The following is an 18,588-nucleotide window of genomic DNA, read 5'->3' as shown; positions in this document are numbered from 1 at the left end:
AAATTAACATGCCTAATAGTTACAGAAAACATTTTCTTATGTTCTTGTACTGAAGCATTTCAAGTGACGCATCCTATATACATACATACGATACTCTGATAATGAGCTCGCATATTTATTTATTTTCTGCGCGTTCGCTCTCAATAGTTAACTCCAGGTATTATTATTTATACGAAGGGTCCATATGTATAGATTTTAAAATTAAGAAATCATGCTTGATTTCTGGACAATAATAAGTAAATAAAAAATAGATTCATATTTCTATTTTAAAAGGAAAATCAGTTCGCGATGCAGTTTTGCGCAAGAAATACAATCCTGCCCATTACAAATGTAATATTATATTTAAAAGCAAATACGCATTAAATCTAGTTAACATTAATCATTATCCGGCACTAACAAGTTTAAATTGGCGTCACTTATTGCCGATCCTATGAACTTTTCTTCACCACCACGAATGGATAAATTTTCTCTAGGTATTTTAGTCTTTTTCTCGTCCATCATTGGAGCTCTTGCCCAACGCGAACTATTACATTTTTTGCAACTGTGTGAAGGAATCTTGTCTAAACTTACTGTTCTATTACCACAGTCCGAACATTTGAAAAATCTTTTTACTGCATCCATAACACGTATTGGATGTTTTTGTTCTTTGCACAAATCTGATGCGGAAAAGGCGGTATATTTGCAAAGAATACATTTTACAGCCTTGCAATTAACTTTGTAAGTGGTGAGCATCTTTTCTTCCAATCGTTCTTTCATTTCCAACTTATTGAAATATTTTTCCTTTTCTGCTTCCTGAGAAATTTCTATCAAATCGGAATGAGACGATGATTTTTCGAGCAACTCTTTAAATTTATCGCTAAAATTTTTAGCTTTTTTGGCGCTTTTCTGCTCTTCCTCGGTTTCCCTTAAACGCTTCGCGTTTTTTTCAACCCTTTCTTCTTTACTCAGACGAATTTTATTTGGATCTTTAGGTTTGAGTTGACCATTTTGCTGAATCCATTTTATTGCATTACTTCTAGCTTTATCAATATGCGTTTTGGTGATCGGCTCGGAAAAATCGATTAAATTATTACAGCTGCCTTTACCTAGCTGCGGACATGAACTTAAACCAGCCAGACCTTTTCCTAACGTAGGGCTAAATGTTAAAAAACTTTTTTCTACTTTAGATGTTGAACTTGAATCTGATTGCTTTTTTTCTGCACAATGAGAAGGCGAAGAACTTTTCGAAGTAGACGGTACTGGCGTTATTATTTGTGATCCTGTTGTACATCCCCTTAACCTGTTGAGCCGTTCCATATCTTTCTTAGCCTGACGAGCGGTTAACTCGACCATATGACCTTTTCGAGGGACTTCTGTATTGACTTTTGACTGTGATGATTTTTCAGGCATATTTTGCTTTCCAGACAACAAAGCCAAACGCTCTTGGTCTTTTGCATGCAGTTTATCATTTCTTTTTGCAAAGACTGGTACAAATGGCTGCATGCCTGGTAGTGCTGCTCTAGGCTTATTATTAGTTTTATTCGACTTTAAATCCAAACCAAATTTGCGTAAATCAGTAGTGGTCTGAAGCTCAGCTCTCCGGGAACATTTATTATATTCTTGCTTAACATGATATACACAATATTCACATTTACTTATATTAACTATTGAAGAACAAGGGTCTCCATTTTTTTTAATTGATTTACATTTGCCCATATCCTTTGATTTTCCAAGTATCATAATCTTTTGTGCATTATCAACTGATAAAGAAGCTTCATCATATCCTTCTTTAGCATTTAATACATTTGGATTAAGAATTCCAATAACAGTACCAGCTGTAGTTTTCCAAAAAGCTTTATGAGCATTGCTAAAGAGGAAAACAGAAATAGCATTCATATTATCTGAAAGATCGCTTATTTTCCAAATACAATAAGAACTGCCTTTTTGAGATTTCTTTGTATTAGATATATTAATTATTACACCACCTAGAACCCAATCATCCTGAAGATCATTGGAAGTAATATGATGCTTAACTTTGGAAACAGTTACTGCTGTTCTTCCTGTCATCCGTTCTGTTAGTTCTACAGATGATACCAAAGGAGTGACAATTCTAATACCGAAGAAAGGATCAGCATACACATCTTTATTAGCAGAAGCAGCAGATATTGGAACACTTAATGTATTAGATCTTTTTATTGTATTGATTGCCTTTATACTATTATTGTCAAATGAAGATGTACTATAAGTGGGCTTCTCAATGTTTTGTCCTTTTAATAAATTTTTTATCTCATGGCCAGAGCTTGAATACTTTTGCTCTTCAAAATAGCGATTATCCTCATCATCGGATGAATCAATTTTATTATCATATACTTCACTATTACTTTTATTACTTCCAACTTTATTTGCAATACTGTTATCTTCACTTTTATCAAGAAAATTAAAGTTTAGCTCTTTGAGTGTTCTTGGTTTGTCAACATCATTTCCCTGTTCCTTTCCATCATTATCTTCAGTAACATTTGCTAATAAATCATTCAAGAGATCATCCGAATCTGATTCACTGTTATCCATATTATCAGAGATGAGGGAAGAAATTGTTCATCACATGGACCAAATTAATCACATCACATGGCCCACAAATGACCACAATCCACATGGATGGAAGTTTGCCGGTTTGCGCGCCGGCGGTAAAAGCTTCTTGAAGACTTGAATTCCGATGACTTTGCCAGCACCACCTAGCGGTGAAGTAACTGCATCCTACTTTTTGCGTATATATACATATGTATATGACCAACGATAATGAAGTGAGAATTTTGCGAAAAGCGAAAACTTAACGGGAATCCGTATACCGACATTACAGGGCAAAAACTATTTCGAATGCAGCGTTGTCATTTGTTGGCGGATTGTAAAGTTATTATAGGTGTTTGGAAATGCCAGAAGATTATCTACTGAAGTACGTTGGGCAAATTAACAAAAAATGAAAAAAAATTGTTATTTAAATAAATATATTAACATTATTGAGAAACAACAATTAAATCTCAAAATCCCCCAACGTACTTCACTAGATAATGTTCTTACTTTTCCAAAAGTCGACAAAAATGCAAATCCGTCAAGAAATGACGATGCTGCATGCGAACTAAATAATGGAAGAATTTCGTGTTGGCGACTTCCCGAACACGAAATTCTTCAATTATTTAGTTCGCATGCAGCATCGTCATTTCTTGACGGATTTGCATTTTTGTCGACTTTTGGAAAAGTAAGAACATTATCTAGTGAAGTACGTTGGGGGATTTTGAGATTTAATTGTTGTTTCTCAATAATGTTAATATATTTATTTAAATAACAATTTTTTTTCATTTTTTGTTAATTTGCCCAACGTACTTCAGTAGATAATCTTCTAGCATTTCCAAAAACCTATAATAACTTTACAATCCGTCAACAAATGACAACGCTGCATGCGAAGCAGTTTTCGCCCTGTAATGTCGGTATACGGATTCCCGTTAACTTGCTAACAGCGCTGTCTGTCGTTAAATTTTGATAGTTGTTCACCGTGCGCACTCCACAAATCACAATCCACATCATAGTCATACAAGTACTACACTACATTACGTATGTATGTATAAAGCAACTCATTTTCACTTCTCTATCGTTGTATTCCGTGCGTGCACGGTGCCTATGGCGTAAGTCTTCATCAGTCTTCATCTGGTCGATCTGGTCTTCGCCGCTGATTAAGGCCAGAAAATGCTTCGACCCATTATTTTTAATCGTGAGTTAAATGATTTTTGCTGTTTATATCAGTAGCAAATGTAATTAAGTTCGTTTTATTACTTCATCAATTTTTAGTGGCTCCGGTTATTTAAAAAGTATATAACGCAATATTTAGTTTACATCTATTGACGTAATAGAATCTGTATATATTTATATTTATTCATCAATGTGAATAATTAGTTATAAAAAATACATTTATATATGTGTGTGTATAATTTAATTATCTATTTTTAAAGTATATACATACGTATATCAAGATTTTTTTTCCAGAGCATAATGATTATAGTGTTGTAAATTCATAGCGCATAACCTCTATCTTAATTTATATTTGAACCAAGCTAGTATTATTATTAAATACGACTTTCCATAGGAAGCCTACAGCAGGGATTGCCTGCATTAATCCGTAACAATGTAGCTGCTTTTGGAACTTCTACTTCTGAGAAGAGTCAAGTTAAAGATGTAACAGCCAGTGACCGACCTGATTTAGCAGCTAAAACTTTTAATGTGCCAGAAAAGAAAAGACCCATAAGTGATAATCCAATCACGCTTGAGCATGGAGCAATGGCTTTTATAACTGCTCGTATTGATGATTTGGTATTCTGGGGAAAGAAGAATTCGTTATGGCCATTGACATTTGGTTTAGCTTGCTGTGCAGTAGAAATGATGCATATAGCTGCACCCAGATATGATATGGATAGATTTGGTGTAGTATTTCGGGCAACACCCAGACAGGCTGATGTCATGATAGTTGCAGGAACTTTAACAAATAAAATGGCTCCAGCTTTAAGGAAAACTTATGAACAAATGATACATCCAAAATGGGTTATTTCTATGGGTAGTTGTGCAAATGGTGGAGGCTACTATCATTATAGCTACTCTGTTGTACGAGGTTGTGATAGGATTGTACCCGTGGACGTATATGTACCTGGTAGGCTATCTTTTTTAATAAATTAAAGTCAAATTAAATCTTTTATTGCAGTTAAATTTTTGGAAAATAATATTATTAATAACAAGAATATATTGTCTGATAGGTTGTCCCCCAACTGCAGAGGCACTACTGTATGGAATTTTATTATTACAAAAAAAAATTAAGAGAGGACAGAGGGTATATTTGTGGTACAGAGGTACATTCTAGAAAATTCAGAGATTTTATCTTACAGAATCATGAAAATGAGAAAGTAATGTTAAATGTATATCTTTAGCTGTGTATATTAAAACCAATTTAATTTATAAAGCATTAGTTTTTTTTCTAATCTACCTTTACATATAGTACAGAAAAATTTTAGTATATTCCTATAAGAGGTAATCTGAATTGAAACAATTTTATTCATGTTTGTAGCAAATTTTATATTTATACAATAAAAAAACACTGCAATTTCTTTAAAATTAAAAAATACATTTGTCATGAAATAATGTACACAGGATTCATAAACTGTTGAATTAATAATCTAAGAAATAATCCGATTGGAATTTAAATAAAACATATGATGAAAAGATTTAAACAAAGAAATAGAAAGAATCATTATGGAAAATGTAAATTCATTTTACATACATGTCAAATTTTTTCACACAACTTGCATGCCTTTAAAGCTCTCTTACTGCTACAATTATCGCTATACTACATTTCATATATCTTTACAAATTGACATATTATCATATCTACTTCGCGAATGACTTTTATTATTATCCACTAAATTATATGTACAAGTTGCCTATAGTAACTTAAACTGTGCAAAACATTTTAAACGAATTGTCAATAGTTTAAATTACCATCTACTAAGGCCCCTCTGTCTTTTTATATATTGCTCTTTTAACATTAATTACAGTGTTATGAATAATGTAAGCATAGTACAATGTACACATTCATTTTGTCTTGTAACAGACATGTTATTAAACCAAATAGTAAATTTTATATTTTCACTAATTCTTAATCATTCCATCCGCGACAATTTCTCGTCATTTCCAGTATATATAGGTACTGTTTACCACTTCATTAACTCTTCGTCATACTTTACCAATGACCACAACCCTTCTAAAAAGAACCGAAGAAAGCAAAGTTTATTACCTCTCAATAAAGCCTGTTTTTTAACTAGATTCCATTTGACAATTTCTGAGAGTTCCATGCAAAATTCTCGCTCTTACACATGTAGGATTACATGAAGTTTCGCTAAAGTTATAAAACACATTCTCTACATCTGTATAAGCTGCTAAGAAAATCATGGCTTAACATTTTTTCCCTTAAGATAGACACATATCTTGTGAGTGTGATTAAAAAGTCTGTATATATACATATATAAATGCAAGTTAAAATAATTATACTGTAATGTCACGCGAGGTTAAAACTTTTATAACGGTTCTTTCATATATATACTGAATAATATATTAAAAAGCTATAATTCTGCATGTTACTCTTATGTAGGTTGTTTTCCCATTTCCACTTCTACACTTATTTACAACTATTCCCGACTCCATCATACTTTACTTTGATATAGAATTTTTCCTTTTTAATAATAGTAATAGTAATAATAATAATAATAATAATAATGTACAAAACGAATTGATCCAGAAAGATCATATGAATAATATGCACAGCTGAAGTAAGTTTGTGAGTGTTTATTAAAGAATAGCTTGAGAAGTAGATGGTGGCGGATTGTTGGGTAAAGCTGGTATGGGACCATCCGTCCATTGTATGAGGGCGTGTTCACTCATTTGCGTACTTTGGAAGTGATCCTTTAATAGCGTTTGTGAAAACGTACAATGCATTTGATATGCTTCGCTTTCCCGATTTGGCTCTCCGCAAAGTCTGTACAAATCTGAAATGAACGTTTTTTGTTTTTACACTCTTTCTTTTTCTATAATTAATTTTTACTCTCACTATTGCTCGTACCTTTAAGAATTGCTGTAGCCCATAATTGTACATGTACATCCGGAATTTTAGAGGCTAATTGCATAGCTGGAGTAACCATATTCATGGATTCTCTACTGTTTCCTAATGATAAAAATATATGACCCAGTAAAACAAGACTACAAGACGTAAGTCTATTTAAATCTTCGGAATTTGCCATCTTTAATGTTTCTCTTAAGTATCTCCTGAGGAAGTCAAAAATATTAATAGGAAAATTGTAAAAGAATAATAAGTTATCATAAATCAATTAATTTACATACTTTGCTTCGTTATAGCGGGCTCCGAAAAACGCTTGAAGTCCTTGAACATAGTACGCTGCAGCTCTAAGAGAATGTGAGTGAGATGGTAAAGAATCTGGATTTATTCTTTCTAATAACGCTCCTAGTTCTGCATCACGCTTTGTTCTAAGATACACTATAGCTAGATTTAAATTTGCAAACGTCCAAAGTTCTTTATCTTCCCTATCCTGTGATAACTATAAATTGACATCAACTAATTAATGAGAAAAAATAATGAATATATTTATAATTGATACATGATACTAGCATACTTGAAGAGCTACTGTAAATTGAGATTCTGCCGCTTCCATGCAATTCATTGACATGGCGTATAACCCCAACAATGCATGCAGTTGTGGTTTATGACTCTGTAGTAGCCTTGGTTGACATCTGCAAAGCTGACACGCCTGAGATATCTCAGCGAGAGCCACACTTTTGTTTCCCATGACGAGCCTACACATTACTATATGCTCCAGTAGCATTAATTGAAAAACGGATAGTATCGGCTTATTATCAACGACTATAACAAAAAGATTATTTAGAATATTTAGTTGGTAATTAATTAAGCATTGGATAAATAGATCAAATTTACTTTTCAGCTTTTCAATCTGTGTAAGGGCTTTGTCCGTATATTTTTGTGCTTTGTCCATATAACCTGCTTGCATAGAATGCATGACAGTCACTAAGTAAACCAAAACGTATAAGTGCTCCTTTGGCATCCATATAAACATATCACCAATATTTGACCCAGTAACAACATCATCTGATGGCCAGCTTGGAGACATTATTGGTTGAATACTTTGCTGCAATTGTTTTAGACAGGGCTTGACGCTTTTCACCTGTTGTGAATAATAATTTGTTAATTTTATTTAGTAATTCATTAAAAATAATATTCAAACAAATAATAAATATCATAAAACTATTAGATGTAACCCAAAGTTTAACAGCATTTGACAAATGAAATTTCTTGAATGAGTAGTTTTACGATTGATCGGGATCGCTAGGACGATCCAGTGGGCTGACATACCAATAAAAAAATTCCAACATTGAGATTAGTATACACTTTTTGGATTTCGTCACAGTAATCGAAGATCGAGTCCGAAGTAATATACTTTTCAGAAAGATCATGCTACAAAATCTATTTAAACAAAAACATAATTGAATGTTCAGTAATTTTTGTCCAATGGATTTATATATTTACTATTATAGAACTGTAATAATATTTACAATGAAAATGAGTCCTAATACACTGAAATACCAATATTTCTACTGCTATTAATTTTTAATTAGTATAAAGAATTAATCACATCAATAGTCAAATTGTATTGTACTTAAAGTCATTTTCACTATAAATATGTTTACTATTTGGTATTAGTAATTTTAAATGTAGGATGCAAATTAAAAAAATTCTAATTTAATTTGTTTAAAAGCTGCAGCTTGTTTTTCGTTTAACAAATTTTTATAGCATACTTTAATAAAAAGATTATCGCTTAGACCTCGAATCTTGGTTATTACAGCTATTGAAGAAGACATATTACTTCAATTTACATAGTCTTGCCACTGATCCTGGGCAATCGTAAGTCCGATAAAACAAGAAAATTTCATTAAATAAATACTCCTAGAAGAAGGGCAATGGCTGAAAATTTTGTAACAACTTTTCATTCAATTTCTCTGCCTGATCTAGATCTTCTAGACTGATCATCAAATCTGGAACATGCTATTACCAATTCGAAAAACTCATAACTGTCTTTATCTGAACTCATGATTACCTGGCCTGCCATCAAATAATGACATACTTGAAGAACTAGGAAAAAAACTTTTAAATATTCCTTTTGATGCAGGCTGCCTTGCCAATTTTCAACTTGGTGGCCTGCAGTGGTTAAAAGAGCGTGCGCATCATTAAATTTTTTGTCTATCAGTAGAAGCATACACCGACTCAATAGAAAGAGAACTCGTGTATAGCTTGCATTGCTTAATTGACAAAAATCCACTCCTACAGCCAATAGTTTACTTGCTACTTCAAAATTTTTTTCAGAAGCATGTATTTGCTAAAAAAAAGAGTATTAATTAATGATAATTATATTGGTATGAAAAATATATTATTTATAGCTTATTTACTTACGGCTAGTTGAAAAATCAGCCTGCAATGCCAGTAAACATTGTGCTGAGATAATTCTATCGCCTTTCTTAATATTGCCTGACTTAAATTTGGCTGTTGTTGCTGCTCATACAATTCTGCAACCACACTAGCTGCTTCAAACTTAACATCATCAAACTTGATATCACTCAGCTGCCACTAGAAAGAGCCCAAGCAGTCAGTAATTGTCAAATAGGTTAGTTCAGAGGGGATGCTAAACAACGAATCTCGTTCCTTAATCGTAACATATAGCAATTGGTACTTGTAAAATGATATTTGACAAATTAAGAAATAATGAAAATATAAACTTACCGCTTCCTCCAGGTGAGAGCGCGCTAAATCAACGTTTTTAGTGTGTGTGAAAAGGATGTTGCCAAGTTGCAAATGGGTGCGAGCCTCGACTCGCTGGGGCGGCTTGAAATTGAAAACGGCTTGCAAACACTGAATACAAGATTTTATATTAGGTGGGCTTGATGTTCGAAAGTTCTCCGCTAATCCCAATAACGAAAGATACCAAGCGTCCTGGGAAGACGCCATTTTGACATTTCTCTCGGCCAGGAGTCGGCAGGAGTTAGAATAGAACTTGGAAACTCTTCACTTCACCTAATAAGCTTGGTATTTACTCAAACGCCACCTGCGGAGGATAATGGGATCCCTTCCTCAAGTAGAGTGGTGTAGTAGGAAGAAAGAAGAAAAGTATGGAAGATTACCAATTGATGGTGGTATTGTATGACGACCTTTTTTACCACCCGATCCATCTACGTGACCTACGTTGGCTACGTTAGTTCAATATTACTATAAAAAACGGAGGCGATTACATGTGACGTGTCCATTGTTTATTCGCGGGAAATTCGTTGATTTTTTATGCTTAGTATAAGATTTAAACCGTTTTGTTAGTATGTTGGTAAAAAATGATAATCCATAAGGTAAGGGAACCCTGATGTTCCTATGTCAATAATTCTTTATGCGCTTTATATAATAAACCTAACCTCTAACGATAAACAGAACCAGAAAAACCAAGATCCGTCCACACAAACAGCTTCCGGATTCGGAATCAAACAAGAAATGGATATCCTGTAATGTTTATCTTGTTATTTATCGTACAACGATAATAAGAAAAATCACGTCAACTCCTGTCAACAGTAATTATTAAAATGTCGAGTTCTTTTCCATGGAGTAAAATTTGTTTTTACTTAGTATTTGTTATTAAGCTCCTTTTTATAATTGTTAATGCTGTAGAAATTGAAAAATTGACTTTTTGTGATCCAAATCAGTCGAAAAATACACAACGAAACATAATTTTTGTAAGTACTTTGGATGGTAAAATATCAGCTTTGGATGCAGCTAACCATGGCAAGGAGTTGTGGTCTTTGGCTTTTAAAGAAGTACCTATGCTCTCTTCAAGTATTCATCGTAGAGAGCTTAATAACAATGGGCAATGGGTTCGTTTAATACCATCTTTAAATGGGAAATTATACAAATTTGATGGAGATAATTTAGAGCCTATACCAATTTCTACTGATCAATTTCTACATTCCTCTTTTCGATACTCAGATGATTTAATTTTCTCTGGTGGTAAAGAGACTCGTTCTTATGGAGTATCTAGCTTGACTGGAGAAGTATTGTATGAATGCAGTGCTAAAGGATGCACTAATAATACAAATAAGAATGATTATCTGCAGCAGGACATACTTGTCATTCGAAGATTACAACAGACTATGCGTGCCATAGAGCCACTCACTGGTCTTGAAAGATGGAATTACAGTGTTGGACAGCATGATTTAACACTAATTCCAAGAGCCAATGTGGAGTGTGATGAAGTTAATTCTTATTTTTCTCCAGAAATTGAAATTAAAGTAATCATTCCTGAAGGATTAATATGGGCTGTGAATAAAAACAATCCACATATTAAACTGTGGGAAAAGAAGTTTGATTCTCCAATTATTTCTATATGGAGAGAAGATGAATCAAACAATCAAAATGGCAAAGGATACTTAAAAGAAATTGATTTATTTGATAGTTCTCAGTGGGACTGGGGCTCAGAATATTCAGTAGGACCTGATTTATATCTTGGCATGCACAACAGGCAGTTGTATGTGCAAGAAAATACTGCATTTCATAAGACATTAGACATTTCTCCACCAAAGTCATTCCAGTATAATAAGTATCCATGGAAACCATTTCCAGCTGTTAGCACTGCTGTTGCAACTAATCCATCCTTTGAAATTGATGAAAATAGTATTTCTGTCAAAGGGTCTGAAATCCAAAGCACTACTGGCTTATCAGTATTGTACAACTCAGAATATATAAATGGGAATGGTTATTATCTATATTCAAAAAGTCAGTTACAATTAAATGGAAATAGTCAATGTAATAAAAGTCAATCTAGTATATTAATTGCTCAAGAAACGGATAATCCTAATATAAGTGATTTTATTAACAGTGAAGAGGAAGAGGAGACTCCGGTTCAAATAATAATTGTATCTTTATGGTATTGGTGGAAAGAAGTCATAATAATTTCTATTACTACAGCTGTCCTTCTTAATTTCATGCTTTCACAACGTTTACTGTACGTGCAAGGACCTGTGAAAGATGCAGCCCTTGTACCATTAATAGTAGAGAGACATATAGAGACTAATAAAAATGAGACTCTGAATGAGGAAAAGAAGGAGAATGCTGCAGATTTTAAATCACGTTATTTAAATGATTTTGACCCAGTTGACTGTTTAGGAAAAGGTGGGTATGGAGTAGTATTTGAAGCGAGAAATAAAATAGATGATTGCAATTATGCTATTAAGAGAATATCATTGCCAAATAAGCAAGATTCAAGAGATCGTGTAATGAGAGAAGTAAGAGCACTTGCTAAACTTGATCATCACAATATTGTCAGATATTTTAATGCTTGGTTTGAGTGTCCTCCTGTAGGATGGCAGGAGCAATATGATCAACAATGGATAGAGAAGCTGCCATCATCTGTATCTCACTTAGAAATATCTCAAAGTGGTATAAAATCAAGCAATTCAGTTCATATTGATGTAACACAAACAGATGAAGCATCATCTATTGATAGTGCATGTGAAGCCTATGAATTGAATAAAAATAATCATGAAGAAGATTCATTTATCGTATTTGAGAAATCAGATTGTGACATCGATATTGGGGAATCTACTGAGAATACACAAAGCTTCAGTTTGTCGATGTCGGCTAGTAAAGATGTCAGTTTATCAAAAAATAATGACTCAGATAGTAGTTCTCAAAGTATTGTTTTTCAAAATAGTAGTTCAAATGTTCCCAAATCAGTTAATAATGCTGATAACTTTTTAAAAGGGAATAAATCGGATTATTCTGAGAGTATTGTTTTTCAAAACAGCTATAAAGAAAAATCGAAATTAAAAGAAGTTGACAAACGTAGAAAATCGTTGTTTTCTTTGAAGCTGAATAAATCATACCAGCCATCTCCAAAAATGTTTCTTTACATTCAAATGCAATTATGTCAAAAGTTGAGTCTCAGAGAATGGCTAAAGCAACAAAATACGAGAGATCCTCAACATATATTAAATATTTTTCACCAAATAGTAGATGCTGTTCAATACGTTCATTTGCAAGGACTCATTCATCGTGACTTAAAGGTAGAAAAATACTAAAAGAAGTATTTAAAAATATATATTATATTTATTTGTTTAAATGAACTTATGTTTAATTTTTCAGCCTTCAAATATATTCTTTGCATATGATGATAAGATAAAAATAGGAGATTTTGGTTTGGTCACAGCAATGGCTGAAAGTTATGAGGAAGCACATACTCCAGTGAATACTAATGAAAAGACATATTCTAAAGTTGGAGTACATACTGCTTGTGTTGGTACACACTTATACATGTCCCCAGAACAAATGAACTGTCAAGTTTATAATTATAAAGTAGATATTTATTCATTAGGAATTATATTTTTTGAATTACTCACGCCTTTCTTTACTGATATGGAAAGAGTGATAGCCTTAACAAATTTAAGAAAATCCATCTTTCCAGAAGGTTTCGAATTAAGTAATCCAGCTGAGGTAAGCTTTAAAATCTAAAATTTAATATTATGTAACTATTTAGATCAAACTTCGTTACGACGTCCGGCCGTAGCGACAATTATTGCTACTTTCTCAAATGCCACGACTGATCATTATGATTAAGTGTCGCCACGAAATCCAACCTTCAAACAGTAGCATTTATATGAATTATTTTTCAGTACGATTTACTGAAGATGATGCTGGACAGAAATCCTGAGAAGAGACCAACAACTTTAGGCATAAAAGCGAAGCCACCTTTAAAGAAGTACGAAGCAGCTAATAGTTTAAATCCAGAGAATGATGATCCTAAATATCATTTTGAGCTTCCACAGCTACAACGAAATCCTTCTGTAACTAGTAGTAGTAGCAACGAGTCTTGGTAGAATATAAATTAAATTTATCAAAACGAATTTATAACTACGTATTGGTGGCATAAATTGCGTTGGGTAAACAATGATAAAAGTGAATTGTATAGAATTGATATGTATATAATATAATTTAACCTGTAATGTAACGAAGCAGCTTCGTTACAATATATTTGCATCACGTAATCGATCATTTTGTTTTGACGCATTTATAAGTAAGTGCTTTTACTTAAAAGACTTTGAAAACTGTTTTATAGTTCAGCTTAAGTTAAAGATCTGCATTTTTAATTACACAGTTACACATTCAAAATTAAAAATGCATAAAACATTTAAATTAATAAGATATGTATACTATTTCCCCTTAGTCTAGATTATATTTTTTCAATAAAAAAAGTTATTATTACTTACTGTTTGATCAGTCTTGAATAAAGCTATAAATATTTTCAAATTTCTTTGTTTTATTATTTTTACTTTCTTATTTTGTTCTCTTTAGAAATAGTTTCATCATTATTAAGAGAAACTTGCGTATCTTCTAAAAATAACTTTAATTCGGAATTATCGTCTTCATAGTCACTTTCATTTTGAAAACTAAAAAATCCATTGCTGAAAATAGACAAGAAATTTATTAATAAGAAAATAGTAATAAAATAATTATACAATATTTATACCCAGAATGAAAATGTGCAAATCCCTCATAAATTAGCCACGATGCGATAATAGTCGTAAGAATAAATGCCATTATACTGATAGAAAACCACCCCTTTCTAGGAATATCCTGAAACTCTAATATATATTATATTAGTTTTAACTCAGATATATTACTAATTTCTGTAATTTGCGTTATTTTTAATATTGTAAAACCTTCATTCTCATCAATCATAATCACACCAAAAGTGTGAAGATTATAAAAAGGTGATTCACTTCTGAATTTTTTTATCTGACATGTATAAAATCCTTCAATTATATCAGGACTGCTATAACTTGTTGCGCTTATACTACTAACTCTACTATCACTTTTTACAGTATATAAGTCCATTCTATATATAAATATCAAAAATGATATTATAATTTTCAATCAAAATTCAATGCAAACTGCAGAATATATAAAGTCTTTACTGCTTTTCTGATGTCACTGGTTTGTTTAATAAAATCCATACAATATCCTCCTTGGACGATCCAATATAAGTTTCTTGTGTATTAAGATCTCGATTATAAAAACAAGAAAGTCTTAATCCTCGGCCCAACAATACACGTACCTCCTCGTAATAATCTTTAAACAATTTTGTAAATATGTAATCATTAACATTAATTAAGCAAACAAAAAATGTATACCTGAAAAACTAATTGTACGAGACGAAAATTGATTACTCGTGACTTCCTTTACCGGAATCGAACGAAGATCCATTTGTTTTTCATTAATAGCCAATATCCCAATTCTGAAGCTCATTTGTGGAATTATGTCACATTCTGGGCAAATCTTCTCCTATCGAACTCGATTATTAATCATCAAACCAAAAATTCCATTACATAAAACAATTAAATGACTACCGCGTACCTTTATGTCTTCATCTACAGCTCCGATATAAAAGTGATGTGAACAAATTACAGTTATTTTTTCAGAAATTGGAGGTAAATATTCTTTTTTATCATCGTTAACTCGAAGGTAAATTTTTTCATCGTTCCTAGCAATTACTATATCCAGCCAGTCATCTATTACGGCAAATTCTGCGCTTTCCGTAAAAACTTTGATTACTTCTTGACGCAATAATAATTTTACTTTTCCTTCCTCCAAAAATAATAAAATATAACTATTCAAAGAGCCACTTGGAATTGTGGCGATAATACCATTGATAGTTTTTGGCTTAATAATCATTCTTATCTATGCTTGAAAAAAGGGAAATAATTTTAAATATATTTTTTGTAATTAATTAAAAATTTAGCAAGAAAGCATTACCCTCCAGTATTTATTAGTCTTTGGGCAGGAGACGAAACCCGATTCTGTATTAGCTAAATGTAAGAATCCTTCCTCGTCGTTTCCCATAAAATAGTCTACAAAATTACTTTTCATCGGCACCAAGTAGTTCTCACGCTTAGATGATATCGCCAATAAATGAAGCTGGACCGGACGAAAATTAATAGAAACTTTCTCAATTTCACCGTGAAAGCCACGACCGATTTCCATTGAATGGTCTAAATTCATCAGTGAAGATTTACAAGGGAAATACCGAATTTGATAATTTTCATTATTAACACGTAAGCCGGCATAAGAAGAAGTCACAATCACCAATAATTCGTGCCACCGACCTATCTGGAATAAAATTATGAACTTTTTAGTTTAACAATAAAAAAAATAAATAATCCGAAATTACCTCTAGTCTTCGTTCTGAATCAATAAAGAGCATACACTCCGATTGTTTAACAGAAAAGACGAGTCTAGCATTATCTAGCGAAATTTGAACACAATCGCATGTCGATTTTTGACATTCTGATTGATGGCGAAGCAAGAGTGTCCCAAAGGAAGCCAAGGGCAAAAATCTCATGTAAATATGTAACATATGAAGAGGTTCGTCTCGCATGGAGTATAGTAGAGTACTTTCTCCATAAAAAACTGCCACTTTGTGCCTTATCACTAAAAAGAAATTCACTAAAGCTTCAATTTTTAGAACAACTTAAAAAATACCAGAACAGGGTAAAGCGCAGCATGCTTGAATTTCAGTGGGGGGCCCATAGCAAGATGCACCAGAACCACTTGGTGAAGGATTATTGCACATTCGGTTTCTAGATTTTGTTCCAATGCCACAATTTGATGAACACAGTGACCACCCTGTCCATGATGACCATTCTCCATCAACTTTGTAATAAGAAATTCATTTCTTAATCTAAAAAAACATTAATATAATAACTAAAACAATAATTAACTTACCTGTACAATTCATCACTTCACACAACTCAATTTCCTTAGAAGGGCCTTCACAGGAGGTATCCTGTTTATTATATCTCTTATTATTATTCCCTTCCAAGGATTCCTTACAGACTCGTGATCTAAATTTAATTCCAGTCCCACAAAACATGCTACAGTTGCTCCAAGAGCTCCAGGAGCTCCATTCACCTGCTATTTGTTTTTTATATATTGATTGAAATACATTTTAGATTTATATTGATTGTATGAGAAATTTTATGGTGCATTCTTATAAATATATGTGTATCTTTAAATGAAATTAACTAACACAACAGCTTCATGCAATTAATTCCAATACATCTTTCCACTTGTAGTGATATTCCATCACAATTTAATTCTGGATGAGATGGTTTTGGATTATCACAAACTCTTTTTCGATATTTTTCACCTTTTCCACAAGAAGCAGAGCAGGATGACCAATCTTCCCAAGAGCTCCAACCTCCACTTACTGTATTATACATATACATGGTACTAACATCAATTAACAAATTATCCAATGTATAAATGATACACATGTGAAAAACAACTTCACCTGGGCAACCAACTCTGTTCTTAACACAGTTCATTGCATTCCAGTATATCATCTTGATTATTATTATTGATATTATTATTATTATCATATTAGTGAATCACTCAGCTTATAATAATTTTCTCACCGCTTCATTTCCAAGAACTTTTTTGACTATTGAAAAGGCACAATTAGAGGAAAAACACATATCCATCAACATAGGTGCCTGCTCATGAATCAATTTTACTATATTTAATTCCTGCATTCGCACCAAATCAGAGCTCAAAACTTTTTCAAATTTTTGTATTGTGCATCCTGAAAATTTTAATAATTATAGGAAACTATGATGTAAGATTTGGTTAATTTAATCATATAATCATTATTTACCTGCTATTTGACAAGAAGCAATTTCATTGTGAGGCCCTAGGCAAGGGGCACCATTATCAGATGGTAGTGGGTTGTTGCATTCTCGAGTCCTGATTTTCTTCCCTGTAAATCCACATTCTCCTGAGCAAGGACCCCATGTCCTCCATGAAGTCCATCCTCCATCCACTGTATATTTCTCACTATGTCCTAACCATTTACAAATCATTTTTATATCCTCTCTATTCAATGTAATATATATATTTTAAATTCAGGCTTACCTTTCTCAAAAAAAAATATTGTTGAAAATATCATTAAAAGAACAAACATTTATGTATTTAATAAACTAATACACCGATAGCACTCGAGAAACGGTTGAAAATTTAAGATGGTGAAATTATCATTTTATGGTAATTTCATATTAAATTTTTGTAAAGCTAAGCAGTTAAACATTTGAAGGAGGCGAAGGAACGCATAAATTGGCGCCGACCGTCGCCCGCTTCCAAGTTTCAAATTAATTAGGCCATTATAATGTCGCTAGTTTCGCGATTTAGATTTAAGGGCTCGTTCAGGCTCGTTATTCGCCAATGGTAAATGAGTGCCGATGGTGCCGATACGTCGTGCTGCCCCCCGGGGGGCCGGGAGGCCTTGCCGCTTTCCGCCAAGTTTATTTTTGTTTTTCGAATCGGCCGCCGCGACGGCCTTTCGAATTTTCCAACGGCGGCCAGGGCCGACCGGGCCTTTTCCACTTTTTTCACTTTTCGCGTTCCCAGGTGCACTTTCCGCGTTTTTCTTTAACAAATTAAGCGAGATTCGTGCTTCTCTCCATTCAGAATCCAAAATTATCCCAAAATACAGCGAAATAAGTGACAAATTCGTGAAAAACGTCAGTGCGTGGTGCGCGCGGTGTGTTTATGATCCCTATTTGAACTTTTATCAATTTATAATCAAATAATCTCCCAAAATACAGTGAAATAAGTGCAAAATTCGTAAAAAACATCAGTGCATAGTTCGCGTGTTGTGTTTATATTGTGAATTTGAACATTTCTCACAATTTATAATTGAAAAATCTCTTAAAATACAATTGAATGGATACTATCTTGAATAACACTCTTTGTGCTCTCAGTACTGTCAACCCTGTAGACAAAGGCCGTGTTCCGTTATTGACTGTGAGTACTGAAAATCTATAGTTTATGTCACGCAAACTATAGATTACTGTACTCACAGTCAATAACGGAACACGGCCAAAAAATTGCGGACGCCCGTTACTGCG

General features: G+C 33.0%; 5 protein-coding genes across 6 annotated transcripts; 2 read left to right on the top strand and 3 right to left on the bottom strand.

The window, feature by feature from the left end:
• Nucleotides 1-245: 245 nt before the first annotated feature.
• On the bottom strand, nucleotides 246-2,744 carry Mcm10 (minichromosome maintenance 10 homolog). The gene has a single exon (XM_066734132.1). The coding sequence runs from the start codon at nucleotides 2,545-2,547 to the stop codon at nucleotides 376-378; it is 2,172 nt and encodes a 723-aa protein (XP_066590229.1). The 5' UTR covers nucleotides 2,548-2,744; the 3' UTR covers nucleotides 246-375.
• An 841-nt stretch (nucleotides 2,745-3,585) lies between these two features.
• LOC136777672 (NADH-quinone oxidoreductase subunit B-like) lies at nucleotides 3,586-4,978 on the top strand. Its single transcript, XM_066734141.1, has 3 exons — nucleotides 3,586-3,742; nucleotides 4,115-4,672; nucleotides 4,776-4,978. Exons 1-3 carry the CDS (start codon nucleotides 3,718-3,720, stop codon nucleotides 4,877-4,879), a joined length of 687 nt encoding a protein of 228 aa, XP_066590238.1. The 5' UTR covers nucleotides 3,586-3,717; the 3' UTR covers nucleotides 4,880-4,978.
• Nucleotides 4,979-5,065: 87 nt separating this feature from the next.
• Mau2 (Mau2 sister chromatid cohesion factor) lies at nucleotides 5,066-9,716 on the bottom strand. Of its 2 annotated transcripts, none has more exons than XM_066734133.1 (8): nucleotides 9,377-9,716; nucleotides 9,050-9,223; nucleotides 8,697-8,975; nucleotides 7,520-7,766; nucleotides 7,200-7,447; nucleotides 6,910-7,124; nucleotides 6,632-6,834; nucleotides 5,066-6,557 (listed from the first exon to the last, which is right to left on the bottom strand). In XM_066734133.1, exons 1-8 carry the CDS (start codon nucleotides 9,599-9,601, stop codon nucleotides 6,361-6,363), a joined length of 1,788 nt encoding a protein of 595 aa, XP_066590230.1. In that variant the 5' UTR covers nucleotides 9,602-9,716; the 3' UTR covers nucleotides 5,066-6,360. The 2 variants fall into 2 exon arrangements, with proteins under 2 accessions (XP_066590230.1, XP_066590231.1); XM_066734134.1 differs by having other exon boundaries at nucleotides 6,910-7,115.
• A 122-nt stretch (nucleotides 9,717-9,838) lies between these two features.
• Nucleotides 9,839-13,890, top strand: LOC136777666 (eukaryotic translation initiation factor 2-alpha kinase-like). Its single transcript, XM_066734130.1, has 4 exons — nucleotides 9,839-9,990; nucleotides 10,070-12,693; nucleotides 12,773-13,120; nucleotides 13,300-13,890. Exons 2-4 carry the CDS (start codon nucleotides 10,219-10,221, stop codon nucleotides 13,501-13,503), a joined length of 3,027 nt encoding a protein of 1,008 aa, XP_066590227.1. The 5' UTR covers nucleotides 9,839-9,990; nucleotides 10,070-10,218; the 3' UTR covers nucleotides 13,504-13,890.
• Nucleotides 13,891-13,926: 36 nt separating this feature from the next.
• LOC136777667 (uncharacterized) lies at nucleotides 13,927-17,735 on the bottom strand. Its single transcript, XM_066734131.1, has 15 exons — nucleotides 17,597-17,735; nucleotides 17,340-17,525; nucleotides 17,101-17,267; nucleotides 16,977-17,028; nucleotides 16,713-16,892; nucleotides 16,409-16,597; nucleotides 16,166-16,336; nucleotides 15,855-16,114; nucleotides 15,435-15,793; nucleotides 15,041-15,359; nucleotides 14,818-14,968; nucleotides 14,602-14,755; nucleotides 14,347-14,522; nucleotides 14,154-14,268; nucleotides 13,927-14,088 (listed from the first exon to the last, which is right to left on the bottom strand). The coding sequence occupies exons 1-15, from the start codon at nucleotides 17,643-17,645 to the stop codon at nucleotides 13,953-13,955; spliced, it is 2,664 nt and encodes an 887-aa protein (XP_066590228.1). The 5' UTR covers nucleotides 17,646-17,735; the 3' UTR covers nucleotides 13,927-13,952.
• Nucleotides 17,736-18,588: the final 853 nt, after the last annotated feature.

Source organism: Prorops nasuta, unplaced genomic scaffold (assembly GCF_024137725.1).
Source record: "Prorops nasuta isolate Cenicafe-Biocafe unplaced genomic scaffold, Cenicafe_Pnas_1.2 PNAS00011, whole genome shotgun sequence".
In the NCBI taxonomy this organism is placed as follows: Eukaryota; Metazoa; Arthropoda; class Insecta; order Hymenoptera; family Bethylidae; genus Prorops; species Prorops nasuta.
This window is presented reverse-complemented; position numbering and strand designations above follow the sequence as displayed.